This window comes from Augochlora pura, chromosome 11 (assembly GCF_028453695.1).
Source record: "Augochlora pura isolate Apur16 chromosome 11, APUR_v2.2.1, whole genome shotgun sequence".
In the NCBI taxonomy this organism is placed as follows: domain Eukaryota; kingdom Metazoa; phylum Arthropoda; class Insecta; order Hymenoptera; family Halictidae; genus Augochlora; species Augochlora pura.
This window is the reverse complement of record NC_135782.1, coordinates 1787352-1805795: the sequence shown is the minus strand read 5'-3', so window position 1 is coordinate 1805795 and position 18444 is coordinate 1787352. Positions and strand designations below refer to the sequence as shown.

Sequence of the window (18444 nt, the reverse complement as noted above, 5' to 3'; positions counted from 1 at the left end):
GGTGTTCTAGAACGTTCGGAATATACTCTCAAATTTTCTGGTATCGATATCATCGCCAGTTTTCGAGTGACAGTTGCTTAAAAACTGAATCGGGTTAGAGAAACCCGGTATGACATTCCTGTTTCGCATAGGAAGTGCTATAGCGATGAATTGGTTAAAATTTCGTTGCAGTGACTTACCGATAACCGCAATACGCAATACACGGAACTCCATTCTGGATGGTTGGATCAAGCGTGGGAGGATGCTCTACTTCTTTCTCGGATACCCATTCGATTCTGCGACTTCAATGCTCACGAACACTTCTACTTGTTCCAAACACTTAATTTGTTCATCGAAACTACTTTTAGACGTTGACAACACGATATAAATAATAATTTGTTCACTTAATCGAGCAGCAAATAAACCCCTCTCCGCCAACGCTCCGCCATCTTGGTCTAGTGGGTCATGTGACGAAAATTTCGCGGGTATAAGATACCGATCCGAAGTTGCCGATCTATCGATATTGCGTCACGTGGTCACAGTACTTAGGATGACTGTGCTTGCACTGGACGCGGTGGTGAGTGCTCCTCGATTAAACAGCAAAAACTTATTAATTATTGCGTAATTGAAATTTCAGAGTTGCTTGAGTAAAGTATAGTGATTGAGACGTTCTGACGCGTGTTTGTTTTCATTTTGTCGAAGGAGTCGACCACCGACGGATCGAAACCCAAACTGTCTGAGGAAGAGAGCCGGCGTCGTTTCTGTGGACACCTGAACGTTGCTGTAACTGGACTCGAAACTTTCAAGAAATCAACGGATGGTAATGTACAATACTTAACAATTCCATTGCAGGTAATATTAAAATTGTCTATGCATTTCTTCTGTCATAATCACGACAGCGTTGTACGATATAACCTATACTATTTCCAATCTTATTAGAATAGGTCAATGACGTCCTTTAATCTAATGTTTAAAACTACATCCATCGAGTAACCAAGATGTCGGACATGTCGCTGTTCTAATGAGCACTTTTATTATAAAAAATATATTATGATATTTTCTGCGAAAAAATATAGAAACCGGTCATTGACGAGCTCGACAGGATTAACGTTGACAAGCCCGATTCTTCTATGAAATGGCTCTGCTCGCCAACTCTATCGAATACAGTGAAATGCGAAGTATGATTCACTAATTGATCATAGATAGGGTCGTTCGCTGATGTCGGCCAGAAATTAAGCCGGGATTAACAAGCCGGGTTCTTTAGCTCATGTGCCACGCTGAGCCACGAAAATGTCCCAAACGACGAGCAGGAAATGTCACGCTGCCAATTAGCGGAATGGTAATGTTCCATAGTGACGCGAGCGTCGTTCCTGACCCGAAACGCTATCAAATGTCAATCGGGCCGCTTTAAACCATCAGTTTAACCATAATAGATCTGCAGCAGTGGTACGAAATGCGAAACCAGTCCGCTTTCTTCTAGCCGTAGCTATTCTTATTGGAAAAATATATACTCAAAGAAACAAAATTTAAATCAGCACTTCACAAATGTACGTTTACATCCCGTTCGACGTAAATTGAACAATTCTTGTACCCGCCGTTTACACGAGTCCCGCCAGTTCTCACCATTTCGTTTTTTCATCTCACTGTTATTGCCATAAACTCATAAAATCTGCAGTCTAACGGCGAATCGTATTACGGCACAGTTCGTTTTAATAGCTGTGGCGATTTCAGAGAGCTAGATAAAAATCTTTCCGGATAACAAACAATAAAGGAACAATTACATTTGCCACTTGAACACAGGAAGCACGAATAAAACACTAAAAATAAATATTTTCCAAGAACAATTAATTGAGGAACGTGAAAAGATGAAATCACCGGTAAAAGAATAAATAAACCCATAGTTTAAACAAACAAATCGCGACTAATTTCTTACAATGGATCCCGATAGCTTCTTTTTTTCTCTTATTTTCATCGACGGGCAACCCAGAGAGGCGCGATTAAAGGAGGGCAAAGAAAATACACCGTGTTACATCGTGACATTTTAATCTCAACTTGAACCACAGGCTAACTTACTACTTCGCTATAAAAAGTGACACAAAACAGACTAGCTTTAATTACGGCATTTTGCTATAAAAACTGTCGTCGCAGGAGATCGATTAGCGAGTCATTTACACGTTTACACTTTCTACATTCTTTTTTTTTTTCTCTCGACGAAAAAGTTTTTCTCCTCGAGGCACTACCCTGCACGTCGTTCTCATCCTTTCTCCTCTGCTTCTTTCTTTTCCTTCTTTTTTTTTTACAATATCGTTTAGGTACGATTAGCTCGATCACAAATGTCATATGGCACTGAGAGTTATCCAGGTGTGCCGGTTTCTCGGTACTACCGCCGGTTCGCGGGTTTCGGTATCAATTACGGGAACAAAAACAAAGGCGAAGACGTGTTCTTATTGTTCTACCTCTTCAAGGTCAATATATTATCCGTTTAGGTAAAACATTTTCACAAAGGTCGAATATTTATTTACAGAATGTCGTGTCTAAAAGAAATATTACACTTGAAAAAAATATTGTATTTGAGAAAAATATTATATTTAAGAAAACTATTATATCGAAAGAGACTATTGTATTTACAGAAGCTATTACATTTTCAAAAATAACTATGCGTTGCAAGGCTCGATTTCATAGGCGTAATATCGACTAAAAAAGGAGGTTCGATAACCGGAAACATTTCGCTTTCTCCGCAACTGTCTCCAGGGTGCAAACAACTTTTATCTACGTAGATGGATGATTCTCTATCAATCTACGTATCTTTGAAACTGCAGTAGATGCAGCAAAATGGTTAGGATGAAAATGTGATATTTTTTTCGTGCCCGAACGGATAGCATAAATTGACCTTTCACTCGTACAGCACGAAGTCCGCTAAAAAACATGTCTGCTAACGGAAGGGACGATTTCTCTCGTGTCTCCGAACATGTACACGTTGATCACCTTTCTTACCATTATTGACTCGTTTTCTTACGGAAGTTAACACACTTTTCGCCACGGAACGAACGGTCGACCGCGCAGAGTCGTTCCGTGGCCACCCGATAAGAAATCACGCTCGGAATCTTACAGTCGAATTGCACAAAGAATCCTTGCTAACCACGACCCCCTCTAGTCGTCAAAATGAACTCTCCCCGACCGGTCGTCTTCGTCGACCGAATCGAGCGAACCTCGAGGAACCCTTTTGGTTCTCAAAGTCTGTCGACTTGCTGGACATCACTTCGACGTCCGCGAAACAGCTTGCTCTTCTATATGGACTAGTTACACTCGGAACATGTTTCCGCCACAACGGCGTCACTGTGCAATCGAACCGCACCGGGTCCGGATCCGGTCCCGTGACACGTTCTACAGTTTTGGAGAACCACAAACGACGAGCACAATGATTTTTCAGCGATGCTGGCGTTGGATGGTCTGGCCGTGTTGCGACTGATGGGGCAGGTTCACCGGATGCGGGTGCGTCATCTGATGGAAACTCGTCGGCGAGCCGACGCGCCTCGAGACGTGCACGTTGCCCGTTCTCGTCGGCGACGGCGTCTCGTCGCCGAGAACGTCGATCTCGTCGTCGTCGGAGTCCACCGGGGCGTCACTGCTCGCCCGCGATTCCCGGCCGCCGCCGCTCAGGGAGAAATCCACCGGCCTCTCTGCGAACAATTTCAACGAGATCTCGCGTTACCGTCTTCCACTGTTTCTACGAGACACGTTTTATTTAACCCGTTCGCTGCCGATCACGAGACGGCGGACGTCCACCGCGCGCGCGTCTTTTAAGGGATCGTTCCCAAAAAGGGAGGGTTCATTTATTATTTTCTGCTTGCTATTTTCTACCCGCTAGTGTACTTTATTTGCTATTATTTTCTACTTATTACTATTTATTTATTTAAAGAAAAATTTTAGCGTCAACGCGTGTGGATATTTATTCGACAGTGTCAAATAAAATTGTATTCGTTATTCTCCTAGCTCGTGTCCGTCGTTCGAATGAAAAATTTTTCGTAGCCGTGGTGCGCGCGTAGGAAAGCCGTAGAGCCAATAATTATCGCTAAAATAGAAATAACTCGAACAATAACAATGTCCTCGAGTTGACATTTTTATCGTAGTTTGTGTGCACGCTGTTGGAGGGTGGACTGTTTGTTCATGAAACAAAAATATTTTGTTAAATACGAGAAATGTCGAAATAGTTTGCCGCGCGGTTCGAACTCTGTGTGAAAAATGCCGCCGATGCGCGCGACGGCCGCTACGATCCGCGGAAGATTTAAGCAATTATTTTACGAATAACAAATAATACGGTGGACATTAATATGGTATATAGTTCTCGTGACGAGAATTAGCGAAACGCGGTGAAGTAATTTAAATAACGTGAAGCAGGTTAAATATGGAACCGGAACGAGGGAAATTTTGCCCGCAGAATCCGTTAAAGCCCCCGCGGCGCGAGTTCTACGGAGTAATCGCGGATAGTCCGTAGAATTTAAATAGTTTCGTAAACGGAGGACGGAAGTTTAAATTGAACCTTATTCGAAAAGTTCGGGATCAATATAATAAACGGGACTTTCACGTATGACTTGAACAAGTAGACGGAAATGCCGTTTCGCTGCGCATTGTTCTGCTAATACGGTCTTAACTCTTTATAGCTTGCCTTTGTACTTGACTGGATCGCCCTGGAAAACCGGAAGAAATTCGCGATAGCTCGGCATTCGACGAATTAATTGTCTCCCGCTCTTTCGACTTCTCTGGCGAATCATTAACCCTCGGACCGCTTTCACGATTGTATTATCATCTTCTCCTTGCTTCAACTTTCTCATTCTTTCAATTTGCTGACATGTCTACCGTCAAGTGTTCGGTTCATTTATGATAACTATATCATTGGTATATGTAGTTTTCTGAGATCAGATTACTTCTTAATTTACTAATTTTATAGGTCGGGGACTACCAATTGTCCCGCGGTCAGAAGAATGAAGAATAATAAGGATAGGAGGAAGAAAGAATCGGTTGGAGACACAGTCCCGGAACGGATTGAAAATCGTTCACTTCAATTGGGTACCGGATATATGGTGATATACAAGTAAGGTCCTCGACGAGCCTTGGTGGCTAGGAATCGTGAATGTAGGTCTGGCCGAGCACTTAGCCGATAATTGACTAATTTTCTCGAAGACCGAATCGAGAAGACAAGAGGTAAGACGAGGGGTGGCGCGAGACGTCGTCGCAGTAAGAGGGCCAGAAGAAGCGAAAGAGAGAGAGAGAGAGTGAACGAGAAGGGGATGGATAGACCGTGGGGAGAGGAACGAAGGGGTGCCGTAACTCTCCAGGGTTCCTTAGACGGTATCCGTTCGAGTCTCTAGACGACCAAGACGAACACGAAGACGAGCGCGAAGAGGACGAGGACGACGAGGCGGTCTCATCTTCTACGCGCTTTCCACCCCTTGCGACTCCCTCCTCCTTCTTCCCGGCTGCCGAGGAGATGTCTACTAACTTCGTTAGCCCTTCCTACCGAACGAAGCCATCTTGGCTACCGAGACGAGCAACTTGCCGAAGGTTACCGGCGGATGCGCCGCAGCTCGGGAATTACTCGAGACCGTGTCCTCCTCCGCTGGTTACAAACGGCGCGCTGCTCGGGGCGATCATTTATCCACGCCGGTTGAAAGAAAGTTGAACTCCTGCCACGCCGTCGGGGCCAGGGTTCAATTATTTTTGTCTATTACTCCGAACGCTTTCACTGCTGTGTCTTATAACTACGGCTGCTCGTTACTCAATGGCCACCGTAACAGCGCGCGCGGGCGAACGATGAATGACATTTCAAGAATGGAATTTATGTTCCACGGGGGTTTCATTCTCATTCTCTTTTTCCATTTTATATAATATTTAGTTCGATACAAAATTGCCTAAAATTTCTCTTCATTTTTCTTCGCTGTTCTTTCCCTTTTATTCGTCTTTCTTTATTTAAAATTAAAAACGCGCAGGTTAGAATCAACGTTTCGTTTCGAGAAATCGCTGGCGATAAATCTTGGAGGAATTTGAAAATGTCGCATTATGGTGAAAATGGTAATCGTATCACGTCGTTAAAAGTTATCGGCGAAAATCTGTCGTAACCCAATAGCGGCGACTGATGGGATCAAGCGATTTTCTATAAAATTCTCATTGGAAGGCCGTGCCCAAAAATTTTAATGGCCGATTAATCCCACGGAATACGAACTCCGTGTCAAATGATTGCGATTTCCATTTAATAACTTCTATTTGATACAGATTTTCGTTTCGACGCCGGTAGAAAAATTCACGAGTCACAAATTTTCTATTCCATGATTATTTGTTCGTCTGTTTATCGAATTTATACAGAGAGCGACACATTAGCTGTAAAAATATAAAAATAAGATAAAAAATACAGAGGTTTAGAATGACTTGACAAAGGGTTGAAGTAAAATTTATATAAGAATAGTTATATCTAAGCGAAACGACAAACTGTCGGAGCTTCGATTCAACTCCGAGCTGCCTAAGCGATTTGCGAAACGGTGTCCGGCATTAATTGCGATAAAAATCGGCGAACGTCTGCGCGACACGAATTATCCGATCGACGGGTGGCCGCCGTCGCGATATCGTAAGCGATAACGCCGTTAAATCGTATATGAATTGCGGGATATAGGTCCGGCAAAAAGCGATCATTATCCAGGCAACCGGGTAGTTAATCATTCTAGTCCCAGGCGGGCTCGGTTATGGTCTGGTTAGTTAACTAAAGTTGCGTAATTTATTGTCAGCCGAATTTTGGTTGCATTATATGGTCCATTAGCATGATAACCTGGGGAACTATTTGACGTACACCGAAATTTCGGCAGCTGCTGCGCTCGGCCGCGCTCCAATGCAAATTGATAATCACAATTACGAAGTTTATACTAATAACGATTTAATTGCGATACACAAGCCGCGATCTACTTTTCGCGATTATTATTATAGTCCTCCTCCGCGCGTCAGCGCCGGCAACGGAAACCCTCGAACGACCGGAAGCGAAAAAGTTGTGGAGGCCGTTGAAACCACGCCGCGGCGGCGGCTGCTCCGTCGCCGGGTTTATTTAGCGATTTCTGCGATTCGTCTAATTGCCGGACCGCCGATCTTTACGCTAGATAAAACGTTCACGCGCCGCCAATGGCAGAGACAGAGATTCGATAAACATTTCCTTATTACACTAATTAAGAATTACCTTATCGTTCCACGAATCCTTAGCCTTCTAACGAACGAACTTTACTGGACAATGTAAAAATTTCAGCGGAATTTTTATCGATAATTTTTGGGGTAACAAATATTCAAAGAATTCGACGGAAACTGTTCACGTTTTATAATAACGAAGAAAACTAAGCATTAAAAATTCTTCCGAGCTGAAATATCGATTAATATGATAAAATAGTAAATAATGAAATAATAAAATAGTTAACGCTCTGTACGCCGCGAGATAATTAATGCGAACGTTTCGAATATTAATTTGAAGCTCTCGTTTGAAAATGGAACGTCCGCGAAAGATTTCGCGCGCTGAGGGAGAAAGAGGGAGAGAGATGGAAGCCAGTATGCAAAATTCTCGTCGGTTCCGCCGTCTCTTTTTTTTTCTGCTGGCGCGCTGTCGAAATTACAAAACATGATTTATGGATAATTGATTATGCAGGACAGATCGTGCTGTTAATCCGGGCTAATTGATGCGGAGGAACGCGGCGTGGGCGCGTGTGCACCGGCTGTTTATCGAAAAGTCGATACACGTGTTTAGCGGTAATTACGCATTGTGACGCGCGGATCCGAAATTGCACGGGTTCTGCAATTGCAATTAAACCGCTTGCATTAACCGAGGCGACGGGCGAAAATTTTAAGCGTCATCGAGTTTATAATAGAAGGCTAACTTCCGCTTTTATCAACTATTAGCTTCCTACGGTATTACGATCGCGTGTTCCGCGTCTCTGATCGCATAACACCAAAGATTTCGTTATCATCAACTCCCCGGCATTTCATTATCAGTCCGGCGCAATATTATACAATTTAACGTCTACGGCTCGGTACGTCGTCCGCGCACGTGTAACTGGACGCTTCTTCGTGCGAATGTGCCAACATCCGTTTTAGGGTATACTCGTCCGACGAGTTATGGTCGTTCTTATTCTCTTCATGAACTTCCATAGCATTCCGGTTTAATCTTTTCTGGATCATATTCATTTTTTTACAATCTGAATTAGCCCTTTCGAATTTATATACTTATCCAGAAAATAATACTTATTCAGAAAATAATAGAAATTTCAGTACAGATCATTAAATCTACAATGATCGTCTACAAAGGGTATTTTTTAAATTTTCATCGCAGGCAAATACAAATCCCTTTTATTGAATTTCTCAGACATTTTTAGAACAGAGTTAACTGTGTTAAGTCCAACAGATAACAATAGAAGTCAGCAGCGTAGGAATCTTTTTAAAGCGTGGCCAGCGAACGGAGAACATTCGAATGCCTCGACGTGTGGGCACAGATGTAACGAAAGAAGAAATTAGGGTGTGGAAGGGTTGAAAAGAAGATGGCGAACAATATGTTTTACTCACCGGCGGGTGACGTGACGGAAACGGATTGACCGGTACACGGCTGATTGGAATTCTGATTGCTGTTGCTGCCCGCGCTGGTGCTCAATTTCCTCAATTGTTTCTTGTGCTTCATTCGCCGGTTTTGAAACCACGTTTTCACTTGGGTCTCGGAGAGGTGTAGAGCGGCCGCAAGCTCGACCCTTTCCGGCGTGCTCAGGTACCTCTGCACCTCGAATCTTGCCTCCAAACCCGCTAATTGTTGATCGCTGAACACCTAAATGCCGGACAACGGGAAACAGTGGCGGGTGAATAGCCGTCGTTTCGACGTTCATTCAGGGATACACGCGATCGGACACGAAACGTTCCGAATCCTTGCGATTCGATCATTGTCTCGAATCGGATTACTCGAACAGAGATCGCGAAATTATTCGAACGGTCATGCGAATAATTGTCAGCTGTATATATACATGGATAAATTCGCCCGAAGAATGATTATCTAATTCAAAAAATTATCAACCGGAGAAATCATTTTCTCTTTCAGATCTGCGTTCCGACTATATTTCCCATATTAAACACAGCTATATCTTCCCAAAAAATGCAAAAAAATATCGTCAGAGAGAAAATGATATTCTCCGAATATACTATCAACGAATTTTCTAAAAATCAACGTGTTACGATTCCAGACAGTAACATTGACAAAATGAACATCAACGCTAAGTACGCAAACACGTGTCCAACGCTGGTACCAATGGTGTTCTACGGGGATCGCCTGCAGCACCCCATGAAAACGCGCGATCGACGGACACGGAAGACAGAGGAAAAACTCGTCGGATGATCCAGTAAGAGTAAGTAAGTCAGTCTTCGAATCGGGATAAGACTATCAGTCGCTCACCGTTCGCGCTTTCCTTCGTCGGCAGTGCTTCAAGGCCGCGAGTTCGCTGACCCCGGGCACGACCCCGACCCCCATGGCGGTATTACCGAAGAGCGGGCCCAAGAAGAAGGCCGCGGGTGGTGCCGACGGATAGCCTGGCAGTAAGCTGGCGAACTGCTGGTAGTGCGGATGCTGTTGGACCCCGTGGCCGGAGGAGAGGTGTTGATGGTGAAGCTGGTGATGGGAATGGGGCGGCACGGTGCCCCGGCTGAGGATGTCCTCGATCAGGAAGGACGTCCTGTTCGCCGAGGTGCCGTTCTGACCTGGCTGGGCCTGCTGTTGCTGGCAGGTCGACTGCATCGTCGCGGGATGCTGGTTGCAGTATGGCCGTCGGTGCGGGATGATCGTTACATTCTTCGATTATCCTAATCGGTGGTCACTCGAAAAGTCACAAGAAACCATCATGCTGCTCTCTTTGATCCTGCCTTTATCTCTGACAAGCGAAAACTCGCTAACTACAAGTTCTTCTTCGGTCCAACTTTGCGAAGACCAACTTTGTGGATCTTCGTGCGGAGGTCGCAGGGAAATACCCAGGACGAACTTGTCACTTATCTAACAAACCATCGAACGATCTAAGAGTATCCTAATCACAGTCCGACGTCTTTTCTGCGACAGGAGAACGAGCGACGCGGAAGCACACGGTCCATGAAGCGGGCGACGACCGTCGCCAAGCGAAACGAGCTAAATTAATTGACTCCGAACTATCACGTACCCTAAGTCGGTTCCGAAGAGTCGCACGTTCATCTCCTCCTCGAACATTGAGAAGCCCCGCACAAAATTCACCAAGCACAAAGGGAGACCCCGTCGAAGCAGGAAGCTGGCGAGAGCAGTCGCGTCGGTTGCACGGTGGTCGGACCGGGACCGGAAGCACCAACGGGAACGGACTTTTTACAGGTGGATCATCGAGGCTGTGTCTAGGTGACGACGTCCACCGGGAAGATCCTCGGGCTGCGTCGAAAAACGGATCCAAGCGGAGGAATGTGAACGGACGACGCGTCGGCTCGCGCTCCGGCCACGTTCACCCCGGTGGTCTACCGAGACGGAAACGGTTTCCGTAAGTAAACGGGACTCTTGTCGCGGTGGTTTAATTAAATCGAGCCGGGCCGGAAACGCTGGCCGATCGTGAAAGTCCGCGGGCAGAAGCGTGTCCGGACAAGGGTGAGACACGGCCGTGGCTCGGCGACGTTCAGGGAGTATCGGTGCGCGATATTCAAGGCGATTCAACCCCCCGTTCCGCGATCATCTCCACCCTCAACCCTCTCTAACTGGCCAAGAAGAGAGTAAACCTCGGTCCGGATATACGAGCCTCGACACCCGCCGGCATTGGTCGGCGTCGCGACGCTCGGCGTCGCAACGGTTGGCCCCGCGGATCCGCCGGGGCGGCGCCGAACGCCGCGTTTCCATGGCCACCGGGCCGGGGGTAAGCGAATCCTCTCACCCTGGCACCCCTCCGAATCGACGGCAAAGAGATCACGGAGAGTAGGAGAGCCGCCGGTGAGACCGGGAGAGACCGAGAGAGAGAGAGAGGCCGGGAGTGGATCGAGGGAGAGAGGAAAGTCGCTTCTATATCCGCGGCCGGCCCCGTGTTATTGCGCATTCACATTGACTAGTGCACGATTACGGCGTTCACGTGTGCACTTCTGAGGTGGCTTTTCCTACCGCTTAAATTGTATTTCGTTTTTGCCACCTCCGGCTGGTCCGGCCGATCCCCGTCTAACGATTTCCAGGTATTCCTTTCTCTTCGTCCTTTTCTTCGTCTCTTTGCTTCCCTTCGTTTTCTCGCCTGTACTCGGACCTATCTATACCCCCCTGCCGACCCCCTGAAAACTCTGATTCGGTCGACACGTTCTGCCAGTTCGCGGTCGACTTTTACAGCGACACCAGCGGTGCACGGATAAATTTACATGGGCCAGTGGCTAGCTTGTAAATTTAGGCGTGTCGTATACGTTTCCTAGAGGAACGACCGGATTATGGTAGAGGGTACATACGCAAGAGTTGAAGTCGCAGTGCTCACATTTCTTTTACTGTGAGAAACATCGAGTGTCTATTTTTTTATCAACATGTGCATTGTTTACTAACACGTGTATCGTTTAGTGCATTCTAGTGCATAGAGTTAGCAAACATTCATTGAAATAAAATATTTATTTCGCTGTCCAGTAGTCCAATAGAGCATAATACGTCATTTTTACTGAAAATTATCAATAGCTGTGCTTTTACCATTTTGATAAAAATAGCAAATAGAAATATATTATAAAAGATTGTGAAAAATATATTGCTAATAATTATTATTATTCAAATAGACATCTGACAACGCTCTTCCCGTATATCATAGCACCGGCAGCTTTCGCAAGATTCGGGGAATGTCGTATTCATGCGTGCGTATCCGGGTAACTTTTCGTCAGGAGTGTGCGACAAATTTTTTTCACCCCGGCCGTATTGATCCCACCCCCGTTCCGGGGCATCAAAGTGTAGGAAAGCTTTCCGCGAGTCAATACATCTGTATCGAATCTTGAAGGGGGTAGAGAATGCGGATCAGGAGGAGCAGGAGCACCGGATTAGATTACTTATTGGACGATGTATACAGCACGCTCAAAATGGATGTATCGGTGGTGTACGTCGATGTACCTTCGACGCCCACCCCCGCGCGCCGACCCACCACCGGAGCGAACCTTCCGATCGACAAAGTTATTATGGTATCACGAAACTAACCTCCCTGGTACCGAATTTACAATAATAATAATATCAGGGGGCACGCCGAAGTTCCGAGCCTGTTCCGCCGAAATAAATTGTTTATTCCAAAAAATAAAAGCACGCAGCTGTTTTGTTTTTAATTTAATCGTTCGAATAAAACGAACGAATTCTTCGAATAGAATATTCTTCGTAGAATATTTCAATAAATATCATCTACGAACAATATTTCGAATAAATTCTTCAGACGAAGAATTCTTATAAATTCGTACGCGTTAACCGACACGCGAGTCAAACGTGTTAATTTCAGTTCGCTTGTCGCGCGTGTTCGGCCGCCGATTAAAATTCGTCGCAGCCGTCTGAGGAAAATGATATTTGCGAGGAGCCGGTGGTGTGCGGTGCCGCCATAGGCTTGGCGCCGCGACGGCCTCCAAAATCGAAAATGTTCGCTTATTGGTGAAATAATAGCCGTCGCGATCGCGTAATTGTATCCGATTGAAAACGGGAGCCGAAGTCCCGCGAATATTCGCGAGGGCCACGTCGTAACCGTGTTTAGTAAAACGCGCCGTATAATGACGCAATCATCCGTAAAGCTGGACCCGTATTCATCGGTCGTATTAGAGGGCCTCTTCTGGCACGGCGACTGGCAGAGAAAGGGGCGAGGAGGCGCGTGCCGGCATTTAGACGGGGTTGCTTCCGCGATTATTGAGTAAATTAACGTCCCGGTAATTGTGTTACCGACGCGTGTCCATTCATCCGTCCCGTCGTTCCCTCGACGGTGGTCTAGAATCCACGGGCGGACCCCGATGTCGATGCCAAAGCCCGAAAACCCGTCCGCAAGCTTAACGTTGCCGAAACTATCCCTACGGTGTTCCAGAAACCGCGCTTCCCCGACGACAGGCCACGGGGCTAAATAAACCCTCTCGGGACTTGTTAGACCAAAAATCAGCAACATATTTGTTTCTCTATTTTTTTTTTCTTGTACCATAGAGATCCAACGGGACGATAATCGACAGCGAATAGACACGCTTCGTCTGCATCCCCTAATTGCCACCCCACCCGGGATGGATCCTTTATTAATAGATTATTTTTCAAATTTTCCTACGGTCGATCTCGCCTCATGCTATTTAACGAGGCGTTGTTAAAACGATAGACGTTTTCTCTTCAAATAATAATAACAACTACTATCCTTTGTAATAATTTTCATTTTTACATGAATTAATATAAAATACGTTGTACAATGATTTATACGATACAGCACGTTTCGCTATGCAAAGTTATTTGCATTTAGTCAATATGAAGAATACAATGAAAAATGTTTTTTTTTAGAAAAATGTTTGTATTTCACGAGAATAGAAGCGGAGCTTGCATGTTATCGATGTAGTTACATTTAAATAAATTATGAAGGATTGATAATGATAATTGAACTGCGGATACTCTCATTTTCCAGAATTCCTTCCTGGAACTCTGAAAAAGAAAAAACGCCGGCCAACATTTTTACGATGAACGTAGAACGATAATACCGATTAATTTTGATTAATATACATGTAACAATGCAGGAAGATCCGCAGCCTAATTATCGCGTAGCCTTATCGACAGGACAGACTAGAAAATTAACGTTCTGTGGAGGAAAGGCATTGCAAATTTTAGAAAATTAATGTGGAACGTTCGAACGTTAACTCTCGGAATAAATAGTCGCTAGAGCGTAACTACTAATCTCAAATAAAAGATAATATGCTCGTATGCGTTGCCAAGAGCCGGTCTTCCAGAGATCAGTAACGTAGTCAATATACCTATAGATATGTATATGAAATGTACTCTCTAAATCGTACACGTGTACAATTTATACGTATACATGTGGACGCGACACAGTGTGAAATCGCTTTCACCAAATTAATACGGTGTCTCCTAGCCACTTGTCGAATAATCCGAATAATTTTCTATTCGAATAATTCGTTACTTGACGATGGCTCCGATTCTCGGTCGATCTCGTTGGACCTCTGGCGTTTCAGTTTCCCGGCTAGATTCGATCGAGAAGAACGATCGCCTCATATGTCGTCGTCGGTGGTCGCTCGTTTGTAGAAGGCGCGAGAGAAACTGGCGGGATTGTTCGTGCCGCAGAAGAAGAATCCGCGGCGCCAGAGGATGAACAGAGTCAGACAAATCGGGGTGGCGATTAAGATACCGATCAGCACACCGATGAGAATCGTCGCGTCCCTTTCGGGCCTCGCTCCGTAGACGTCCAAGCAACGAAGCCTCCTGTTCGACAACGAGACCAGGCTCTTGCCCAAATGTTCAGGCGGTGCCGAACAGTTCAGCTTGTTCACATCCTCCGGCATTAGTTTCTTCCCGAGCTTCGGCAGCAACGTTCCGATCTAATCAAACGGAATATTATCCTTTATTATTCGTAATCGTCTACGGGAGCCTCAAAAACCCCAATGAGATCCAAGTAAGAAACTTTAATTAAAATTGCAAGGAGAACTTGCGTAAATGATATTTCTTACAATTACTTTATAGTGTAAACTATCTAGATTTCAATAATGTCCTATATAAATTTATCTCTTAATTAATTCTCAACAGAAATGTCCTCTGATTTTAAATAGAGCTAAATGATTAAGGAGAGAACAATCGACTTCTTTGCCTCGCGGATTTAAAATACCGCGGGACACCGGGTAGATTCGCGATCGGCCGAACTTACCAGATATTGATTAAGGCAATCGCAGCTCCATTTGTTGTTCATCAGATCCAATTCTTCGAGCGTGTCCCATTCGGCGCCCACGAGGTGCACCGGCAAATATCGGAGCGCGTTATCCGACAAATCGAGTCTCTTCAGCGTCGGCCATTGGTGTACCTCGCTCTCCTTCGTCTGCGATCAGTTTGAACAGAAGAACCTTTAAGATCGAGCACCTTGTTCGGAACGTTGCCGCTTCGCGCCGTTTCTCCGATTGCGAGATTACTCTGGTACTTTTAAACGGATACCCTTTTAGATCATTATTTCGTACCTTGTTGGCGAACGCGTACTCGTCGATGGTCTCCAATTTCGGGCAATTCTGTATCCGCACGTGTTCCAGCGACTGCAAACCCCCGAATGCACCTTCCCCGATCACAGTTAAATGCGGCATGCAGCAGAGACTAAGCTCCTTCAGCTTGAGCATGATCGGGAACGAGGTGTTCTTGTTTATTATCTGAATCGGGTTCTCGTCCAGGTAAAGATACTCCAGAGATATCGCCTCGCCGAGGTCGGCCGGTGGCGCGTTGATCTGATTGCCGCTTAAGTTCAGTTTCCTCAGTTTTCTACAAAAAATAAAAAAACGTTATTGTTAGTTAACGTTGTCGAATTGTTGCAGACCACGTATAGCCGCTGCAAGGAGTTATCATCGCGCGTCGCCATTGCCAAATAGATATTCCGCGCTTGTCCCCTCACTCGTCGCGGGAATAACTACTCGCGGCGATATCTATCTTATCAGAGCGGTCGAATCTATTGGCTCAACCGTATTATAACATTTACGTGTAAGTGATCCATCGCTTCGATATCAGAACTAAATCGCGGGGCGGTCAGGATATTGATCAATTAAGCACGCCGCTTATGAATCACCGATTCTTTTTCTGAGAGAAAAGAGACTTATTGCGATGTATGTGTAATGATATATAGTAATATAATATTATAATAATAGTATAATAATATTATTATGACAACTATACATTATATAATGATAATTTATGATATCATTTTCGGCTATTGGCTCGACCGGATCTCTCCGAATAATAATAAAAAGGCAGGTTACCTTAAGCTGTAAAGAAACGCGTGCGGAATATCCTTCAAGCCGCAGTAGCCCAAATTCAATTCTTCTAATCTCGCTAAAGTGGTGATCGCGAACAAAGTGCGCTGGTCGATCTGGGTGAACAAGTTATGGGACAGATCGAGCACCTTTAAGTTCGGCACATGCTCGAAAAGATCCTGATGCAGAGAATAGAGGCTGTTGTGCGCCAGGCTCAGCCTCGTCAAATTTTCCAACGGTTCGTAATCCTTGAACGAAAATCTGCCCTAAAAATGTACAGGATTGCCCATTTAAAGTAGCCATAAACATTATATATAATATATATGTATATTCGATACCGTTGCGATAAGTGAAACGGTTCGCTTACAATCCATCACCATTTCGCGAATCATTTTTTCCGCAATAACAGCCTCGGCGTAACGAACAATTAAATACTCGGATCGCGTTCGGTAATTTGCGAGGGATGACAACGAATTTATTTCCTTCAAGGAAATTCATTATCTCGCTAAGGCGTGTAATACACTCCGTGAACGGAACTTTCGAGATAACGACTGTGACTAATAGAGGATTAAGCGCGCGGACAACAATGTACGTTTTAATTGAGCGAATCGGGGGATCGAATATAATACCGTGAGCGCGGGTGTATCGATTTTCATTCCGGTAGAATATATTACCGTGAGAATATGCCGGTAAGAATATCGATGCGACTAAAACGATATAGACGAGATTCGATACTCGGGAAGTTTAGGCCCTAAACGAACAAAAGTATGAGAACGCGTGCGACGCGCCCCCGGAGGGGAGGGGTGTTCAATTTCGAAGTTTACCCGAAAGGCGCTCGGTTGCAGATTGCCCGCGCTTAGATTGTTGTCGCTCAAATCAAGTTCGGTGAGGTTGATCAGCTTCATGAAGGCTCCGTCGTCGATTTTCGTGATCTGATTCGCCCGTAGAACCAGTCTCGCGATCGCGACTTCCGGGAACGGTTTCACCTGCACCAACGAGTTCCCCGCGAACGACATTACGTTCACGGCTTTGATCGTCCATTGGGGATCCTCGAAATGACCGGTCAGGTTCCTTCCGTCGCAGGTGACGTTGTCGCCTGTCGCCAAAACCAGTAATTAAGAAATTATTCGTGTCCCGGAAAATCATAGATCATATTAGACTAAACGTATAATAACAGACTATATGATACTAATGAAATAATACTCGATAGTTTAACATTTATATAATTCGTATTATTATTTATAAATTGAAATTGAAAAACCGCGGTAAAAGATCGTCGCTTGTTCTTTAAGAATTCCCTGTCAAAACCTGGTCCCAATACCTGTGCAATTGCAAACGGCGCAGAAACTAGGCAGTTTGACTGTCACGGCCGGAACAGTCTCGGTGACACCGGTGTGGTTCGCGACAAAAATCTCAGTTGTCGCCGTCGATCCCAGGCAAACGACCGTCGCGAAGACGATTAGAAACGCGAACAACCGTCGACGATCCATGGCGGTTCAACGTGAGGATCAGCGAGCGTGGAACTTAACGCCGAACGACTGAAAATGGTTTTCTTGTATCAGGCCGACTATCCCTGATAACGGCCCTTGTGATAAGATACCACTGGTCGACGTTATTCATCGTTCTAATCAAGCAAATATGTATTATTCTTCGGCAGTTAACTCATATTTTCTCCACGGCAACGTTTCCTCGAACTCGCGCTGGTCGTTTTTATCGATCCAGCAATTTGTTGGATCGATTTTTTTCGTAATCTATTACGACGTGGTCGAATCAACTGTGAAGTCACCAGCGACCACGTGCTTCACAGAATTAACATGGACGATATACAGGGTGTGCACCGCTTGAATGTCTCCTCCGATAGCGCGATGTTACAAAATATGTTCTTACATAGATTTCTCTCGGTAAATAGCTAAAACATTTCGATACCAAGTGTGCGAAGCACTCTATAATATTATTTTTTAATAGATCAACACCAGTCTTTAATGATAACGACGTATCAGATAAGTTCTCCTCTGAGGTAACGTTACTCCTTTAAAAAAATCGTCGGAACTATCATTTCCTTTATATACTTAGAATTATTTGAAATAATGTTTCTAGAATCAATTTAAATTAAATATTTTACCACGCACGCATAGTGGGCGAGATATACAATATTTGAAACAAATATCTTTAGAGGAGGTGTTAATAGTTTTGTAATTGAAATACATATTTATATTCGTGTACAAATCAAAGCATTTACTGTTAACATTAAGGTAAATCAAATAATTCAACTACGCGTTGCATCTAGAATGTAAAATTGCCCGGATATTTTCTGAAAGTAAATAAGTGTACGACAATATTGATAACCTTTTTATCTCGCAGGTTTCCATTTCGAATGTCGCGGCACCTGTCCAAAACATGTCCGAATAGACAAGCGATCGTGCGGGTGTCGCCACCTAGCGGCGATTCGCGGAACCGCCCGCGGCAAAACCTTCACCGAAAAGTATTGAATCGATGACGTCACAA

The 18444-nt window shown here is 44.8% G+C and overlaps 2 protein-coding genes across 2 annotated transcripts; both read right to left on the bottom strand.

Moving 5' to 3' along the window:
• Positions 1–3405: 3405 nt before the first annotated feature.
• On the bottom strand, positions 3406–9772 carry Bsh (brain-specific homeobox). The gene is made up of 3 exons (XM_078194344.1): positions 9434–9772; positions 8563–8815; positions 3406–3659 (listed from the first exon to the last, which is right to left on the bottom strand). The coding sequence occupies exons 1-3, from the start codon at positions 9770–9772 to the stop codon at positions 3406–3408; spliced, it is 846 nt and encodes a 281-aa protein (XP_078050470.1).
• Positions 9773–13347: 3575 nt separating this feature from the next.
• Positions 13348–17511, bottom strand: LOC144476858 (extracellular matrix protein 2). The gene is made up of 6 exons (XM_078194161.1): positions 17261–17511; positions 16764–17035; positions 15946–16205; positions 15163–15454; positions 14859–15026; positions 13348–14535 (listed from the first exon to the last, which is right to left on the bottom strand). Exons 1-6 carry the CDS (start codon positions 17427–17429, stop codon positions 14209–14211), a joined length of 1488 nt encoding a protein of 495 aa, XP_078050287.1. The 5' UTR covers positions 17430–17511; the 3' UTR covers positions 13348–14208.
• Between the last annotated feature and the right edge of the window lie 933 nt (positions 17512–18444).